The 7,121-nt window shown below is 34.7% G+C and overlaps 1 protein-coding gene across 1 annotated transcript; it reads left to right on the top strand.

The window, feature by feature from the left end:
- The first annotated feature begins 550 nt into the window (after positions 1 to 550).
- LOC130814721 (uncharacterized) lies at positions 551 to 6,026 on the top strand. The gene is made up of 2 exons (XM_057680886.1): positions 551 to 908; positions 1,282 to 6,026. Exon 2 carries the CDS (start codon positions 3,014 to 3,016, stop codon positions 3,500 to 3,502), a length of 489 nt encoding a protein of 162 aa, XP_057536869.1. The 5' UTR covers positions 551 to 908; positions 1,282 to 3,013; the 3' UTR covers positions 3,503 to 6,026.
- Positions 6,027 to 7,121: the final 1,095 nt, after the last annotated feature.

Here is a 7,121-nt window from a genome sequence, read left to right as displayed (position 1 = left end):
CAATTCAAGTTGAGGCTTAGTTTATCACAGTTATTGATGTTTATATCCAGAGAGGAGTGAATGTTGATGCTAATCTTGGTATCAAATGGTATTATAATGATTGTGGTAACAATTTTTTACACTAATCATAGTTCGATTAGTGTATATTCTTCTTTGTTGTTAATCTTTACGACCTTTTAAAGTTAAGGCTCTTAGGACACTAATTGTTTTGAGCTTTTGTTCATTTGTCGGTTCATTTGAGCTAATTTTGGAACATTTGAGCTTTGATATGGATTATCTATGTATCAAATGACTTCCACTTAGTCATTTTTGAATATGTTTTAACTCTTTATATTTTTGCTAAACTTAAAGACTAATAACACTTTAATATTATGCACTATGCATGACTTTTTGCAATCCTTGCTCCCTTTAAAACCGAATAAGGTAATTTGGTTAGAAAATTTTTTTTTCATTCATTGATGATCATAGTGCAAAATACCGCTCGGTTTACAAAATCATAACGTTGTTATAAATGTTTTATAATTTATTGCGACCGAAATATTAATCGACACAACAACTAATTCATCCGTGTTGGTGCAAATGTGCGACCTTGACCAACACAATATTATTGCACTATGTTCAATACTTGTGCCTTCTTTGTTAGTTTCAAAGTTTCTTTAGCGAATGAATTTTATATTTTATAATCCAGTCTTTCTTTGACGGCTTAACTCTTTGTTGTTTCAATACAGCAGGACTAAAGACATATGAGATCAGAGTACATACACTTCTCTGACAAAAAGAGAGGGGGGAAGGGGACAGTTCCATCTTCGGTTGATTTATATGTTTAAATTGCAATGGATAACATTTGGTACATAGGCAATGTTGGTGCTACAGATTCACATCTTCATCGTATGACCGCGGTTCTTACGGTATTTTGTCTCTTATATACTAGATTGCCCATTATGAGTTTGTTTAATTGTGTGAATGAGTGAGAATATTGATGAATCATGGTTTATATATATATATATATATATATATATATATATATATATATATATATATATATATATATATATATATATATTTTCAAATGAAAATTTAGGGTGGTTGGGTTATTTTGCTGATTTTTTTTGATTTAGGGTTTGTAATTATAAAGTTGATTTCTGCTTCATTTGATTTATTAGTTATTTTGAGTTTGATTGTTGGTAGATGGTATTTGAAATAGAGTTTAATCTATTGTTTTGAATGCAAATTTGGAGTAAAATAGTGATAAACATTTTTGACTTTCGATTTTGAACCAAGCATGCATGGTTCAAGCATAAACACACCTCAAGATCAGGAGGGAACCAAAGAAAGAAACTCAAGCTTAATTAACCAAGACAAGACTCACAGCAAACACATACAGACCGAAGAACAAACAATGGAACAGGCTGTCTGCCAGCTGACCTTGCAGAGTTCATGGAGTTCAGATGTGTGCACCAGGGACCTGGATAACCTAAGGGGGATCATCTCTATACATGGACCAAGTAGCCAAGGCCCAAGAACAACCCTGATGATACACACAAAGCCCACAGACCTAGCTCTAAGGTCCTAAGTCAACTAGATCAATACTGGAGGCAAATCTAGTTTAGCTCTTATGTTCTGTTCTTATTTTCTTCTATTTTGTATATGTGCTTGGCATGTGATTTTTAAGTAAGGTTTAGGGAGTTAGTTAGGCCCAAGTTTAGCCGTTATTTTGTATTAGAGCCCTATATAAAGGAACCCTCTTAGTTATAAAAGGATGATTTTCAGATTTTAATCAAAACACACTGTGTTTTTTTCTTTCAAACAATTCTGTTTGAGACAAGTGTGATTGAAACACTTGAGTTCTTTTGGTTTGTGAGTGAAGCAAACCAAGGAGCAACCACATTCTCCAAGTGAGTGAAGCTTTGAGAGAGTGTGTAGGATCTCAGCCTTGGTGAGTGAAGCCATTGCTGGAAACTTGGACACATAGCCTGAATATCAAGAATTGAGTTCTTGGTCTTGTTTGGGACCATTTTGAAGAGTGAATACACAATCTGGTCTGCTATGATTTAGTAGGCTGGTTGTGAGCAAGTTTAGGAGTCCAAACACCCCTAAACTTGGTGCAAATTTGTATCAGAGCGTAAGTCACGAAGAAGGACAGGAGATCAAGAATAAGACATTTGAATGTGCAGAGGGAATTAGAAAGGATTCTTGTGTTGAATTGCACATGCAGAATTGGTAAACTCTTTCTAATTTTTCTTCTTTAACTTACGAGTATTAGTAATCTGAAGGCAGGTAGATAATTTTTTGATCAAATTTTTGTTAACATTTTGAGTAAGTCAGATAATACACAAGACTTGTCACCTAATAATTAGAATTGTGATCTTGTTTTCTATGTATTGTTTTGTTTTGGAAAATTCTTCGTATAATCTGAGTTGGATTGATCTGAGACTATGGAGGCTAGAATGGAAGCATTAGAAGCAGCATTACAGGCAATAACCCAAACCTTGGCCACTGCTGGTCTTGGAAATCCAGAAGACCACATAACAATAATCACAATAACAGTGCTGCATTGAGAAATCAAGAGGACTAAACAGTTAGGATTGATTTACAGGATTTTGATGGCCGATCACATGACCTTAAGACTTACATTGAATGAGTGGCTAGCCTAGATAGATATTTTGACTTTAAGGACACTTCACCTGAGAGACAGTACAAGTTGGCTAAAATAAAATTAACAAAATTAGCAGCTGTATGGTTAGAGGGTGTTCAGAAGCAGAGAAGAAAGGAAGATAGGGCTAGAATCGATACATAGGACAAACTTAAGAAACATCTAAGGAGGAAATATGTTCCTTCAAATTACAACAACTCTATGTAGAATGGAATAACTTGAGTCAAAGGAACAAGAGTGTTGTTGATTATTTGCAGGAGTGGGAAAGACTATCAGTACTTTGTGAAGTTTCTGAAATAGATTGGAGTGAGGGTGGCAAAATTCATTGCAGGACTTAAGGATGATATTAGGGAGAAACTTATGATAATACCCAACTTGACTTTACAATTGGCATGCAACATAGCTTTGAATATAGAGAAGGAGGCTGTAAAGAAGAGGATTAATAACAACTCTGGGTATAGTAAGACACCTAAAACCTTACCACTTAAGCTAACAACTAGTTCACTTATTCCACCTAGGGTAGATAGCCAGAACAGTGGAGTAAAGAACAAAGCAAATGTGCCTCTCAAAAATGTAGTTTGCTTTAAGTGTCATGGACATGGACACTATAGAGATGCTTGTCCTAATGCCAGGGCTTTCACTATAAAAGAGTGGGAGGAGATTAAGGGTGACACTGATCCCAAGGTGATGTTAGTATCTAGGAATGGAAGAGAAGAAGAGAGTTGGCCCCCTATAGGTAGTGAAGAACCTGATAGATCTTACAGAGTGAATGAGACAGGAAGCTTACAAAGGTATGAAAACAGTATAGAGGATAGTGAGTCTGAGGAAGAAAGGGAGAGGATAACGTGATGTACGATCACCTACATCTAATTCTCATGAGCTAGCTAAGATCAATACAATGATATATCAAACGAAAGACGCTCAAATTCAAAGTCTAAATGTCAAGCCCTTTAATTTCGTAGTCATGATCTAAGTCTTCATTAATTTGAGTCTTTTATTTCATTTTAAATATTTGAGTCCTTTAGAAATGATTAAGCCAGGTTTAGGATCAAGCTTAATCATGTCTCATGTGTAGTTAGTTGAGTTGTAATTTTCTTTTAAGTCTAGTATTTATTTTTTGGCTCAAATGGGTTCGAAATTTACAAAGTGTGTGAAGCAAGAATCGAAGCAAAACATTCAGCCATAAAATCAGCATGATGGCTGAAAATCATCAAGGATTTATGAAATTTATTGAAGGACATTTGCAAATCAAGTCAAATCAAGCCAATCACTTTATTTTCAAATATCCTCTAGATTTAAAAATATAGCTGTTGGAAACTTGCTTTTATCCTATAGATTTAAAAATATAGCTGTTAGCTTACTTTTGTGTAATATTCAGATTTTTTTGCAAGTTGTAATCTTTTGTAGCTGAATTCTATAGTATAAATAGGCTACTTGCTCTCTAGTAATTCACTCACTTTCATTACAATTTTTAATACAAACAACCTTTGAGCATTTCTTGTTCTTTCTTTGCAATTTAATTTTAACTTGGAGTACTTGAAAGTATGTTGAAGTTCCTTTGTTTTTCATTCTTTAGGCTAAAGATTGAATGTGTTCTTAGGAGCCCATAGCTTTAATTCCGTGGTGAATTCTGTATCGAAATTAAACCTTTGGTTCAGCCATTTTTAAGTTGTTCAATTAACATATCTTTTCTTAATTTTCCTTGTTTCAAAACCACAAAAATCACAAAACAATTCTATTACAATAGAAACTAATCAGCCTTATTTATTGAATTCAAAACTTCAAAATACAAACGTGTGTTTATAGTTTGGTTCTTGTTTAATACATAGCCAACCTATATCGTCTTGGTATCAGAGCCAAGGCTACGCTCCTAGCCTTAATTTGGTTCATTCACAAAGCAAAACACCATGTCTCAAAGTGGTGAAGGAGAAACAAGTGATTGGAGCAGAATTGATGAAGAGCAAAACGCCACCATTAAATATCTACAAGCCCAACTTAAAGAGTTTCTAGACCTAAAACGCACCCTAAGGGAAGGTGGGGATAATGAGTCTGAAAGTCCTACAGTTAATAGGCAAAAAAGCCCTGGAGATGATCTTAAAGTCGACATTCCAAAATTTGAAGGAAGATTAGATGGAGATAAGTTCCTTGAATGGGTAAGAACCGTTGAAAGAGTATTTGATTACAAGAATACGGATGAAGAAAAGAAGGTAATGATAGTAGCATTAAAATTGCGCAAATATGCTTCTACTTGGTGGGCTAGCAAATGTGCAAAACGAGAAACAGAAGAGAAACACAAGATTAGATTATGGGAAAAGATGAAGAAGCAAATGAAGGAAAATTTTCTGCCTTCATACTACATGCAAGAGAATTTCACCAAACTTCAACATCTATAACAAGATGGCAGGAGTGTAGAAGAATATGGTCGAGAATTTAAAACCATGATCATGAGATGCGACCTTAAGGAGGATGATCACCAAACCTTGGTAAGATTTTTAAATGGTTTAGATTCAAAAATTAGAAACATTGTTTAATTACAACCTTATGCTTGCCTTGATGATTTAATTAACCTTGCACATAAAGTGGATAAACAACAAAGAACTAAAATAAAGGAAACCTCACGTTTCACTTCAGCAAGAACTAACAATTTCAATTCCTACCAAAAGAACACTCCCCATTCCTATTCTAAAGCCCATTCACAAGATTCAGAAGCTTTGCAAAACAATCGTTTAAAGCAGCCCCTAAGTGTGCCCAATACACCCAAACCAAACACCAATTCACTCACACCTAGGAGATGTTTTAAGTGTCAAGGCCTAGGACATATTTCTTCCGAATGCCCAAACCGAAAAATGGTGAACTTGGTTGAGTTTGAAGATTATTAAGAAGAAAACAAGGAGGATTTCCTTGACAATGAAGAACTTGATGAGGAAATGATATATTCGGATGAAGGAGAAATTCTGGTCATGCGGAGAGCTCTTAGTGGGGTCAAAGCCAAAGATCCAAACCAACAAAGGGAAACAATATTCCACACAAAATACACGGTTAAAGGTAATATTTGTTCGCTTATCATTGATGGAGGAAGTTGCACTAATGTCGCTTCAAAAACTATGGTGGACAAGCTTAATCTCACCACCACTCCATACCTCGAGCCATACATGATTCAATGGTTGAATCAGAACAAAGGTATTCCTATAAACTCTCAAGTTTTACTATCGTTTTCAATAGGCAATAGTTATAAGGATAGTCTTATATGCGATGTTATACATATGAATGCTTGTCATGTTTTATTATGTAAACTGTGGTAGTGTGATAGGAAAGTTATGCATGATGGTTTTAGAAACACACATACTTTTGTTTTAAATAACAAAAAGATAACTTTAGCACCATATGCACCTAACGCTAGTTCTAAATTACAAGCAACTTTAACTAATTTTCATTCTTTATTTCCTATACTTAAAAGTGAACAACATGAATATATGGAAAGAAAAGAATTTTTATTGTTAAATGAACAAACCGAAACTGTAGTGCATGATCACCCTTTGATTGAACCTTTGCTTGATGAATTTGCATGTTTTTCCTAATGTAATACCAAATGGACTTCCTTTTAAAAGGGATATACAACATAAAATTGATTTCATTCTCAGTTCCTAATTGCCTAACAAACCAGCCTATAGGACTAATCCTAAGGAAACTGAAGAAATTAGGAGACAAGTTGATGATTTGTTAGCTAAAGGTTTGATTAGAGAATCCATAAGTCCTTGTGCCATTCCTACCTTACTTGTGCCTAAAAAGAATGGAGAAATGAGGATGTGTGTGGATAGTAGAGCCATCAATAGAATCACTATCAAGTATAGATTTCCCATACCTAGACTTAATGATTTGTTAGATGATCTATATGTAACTAAAGTTTTCTCTAAGATTGACCTTAGGAGTGGATATCACCAAGTTAGAATCCATGAGTGGGATGAGTGGAAATCGCATTTAAGACTAAGGAAGGAATTTATGAATGGTTAGTTATGCCCTTTGGTTTATCTAATGCACCTTCTACCTTTATGAGACTTATGAACCAAACCTTGAAGATCAATTTGTAGTGGTTTATTTTGATGATATTTTGGTGTATAGTCAAAGTGGAGATGAACATGTTGATCATTTACGTTAAGTGTTTAGTGTGCTAGCTAAGGAGAAGTTATATGGTAACTTAGAGAAATGTCAATTCTTTTCGGAGTCAGTTAAGTTTCTTGGGTTTATTGTGTCAATCGAGGGGATAAAAGCGGATGAAAAGAAAGTTGAAGGTATTAGAGACTGGCCTATTCCTACCACCATTCACCAAGTTAGATCATTTCATGGTTTAGCTTCTTTTTGCAGGAGCTTTGCCCCAAAATTTAGTTCAATCATGGCCCCTATCACCGAACTCACAAAACTTAAGACTTTTGAGTGGAATTCCAAAGCACAAGCAGCCTTTGACACCATC

The sequence above is a fragment of the Amaranthus tricolor genome, chromosome 6, assembly GCF_026212465.1.
Source record: "Amaranthus tricolor cultivar Red isolate AtriRed21 chromosome 6, ASM2621246v1, whole genome shotgun sequence".
NCBI classification, from domain to species: domain Eukaryota; kingdom Viridiplantae; phylum Streptophyta; class Magnoliopsida; order Caryophyllales; family Amaranthaceae; genus Amaranthus; species Amaranthus tricolor.
This window is presented reverse-complemented; position numbering and strand designations above follow the sequence as displayed.

Coding starts and splice junctions, on each gene's coding strand:
- LOC130814721 (XM_057680886.1), top strand. CDS start 3,014: ATGATAATACCCAACTTGACTTTACAATTGGCATGCAACATAGCTTTG.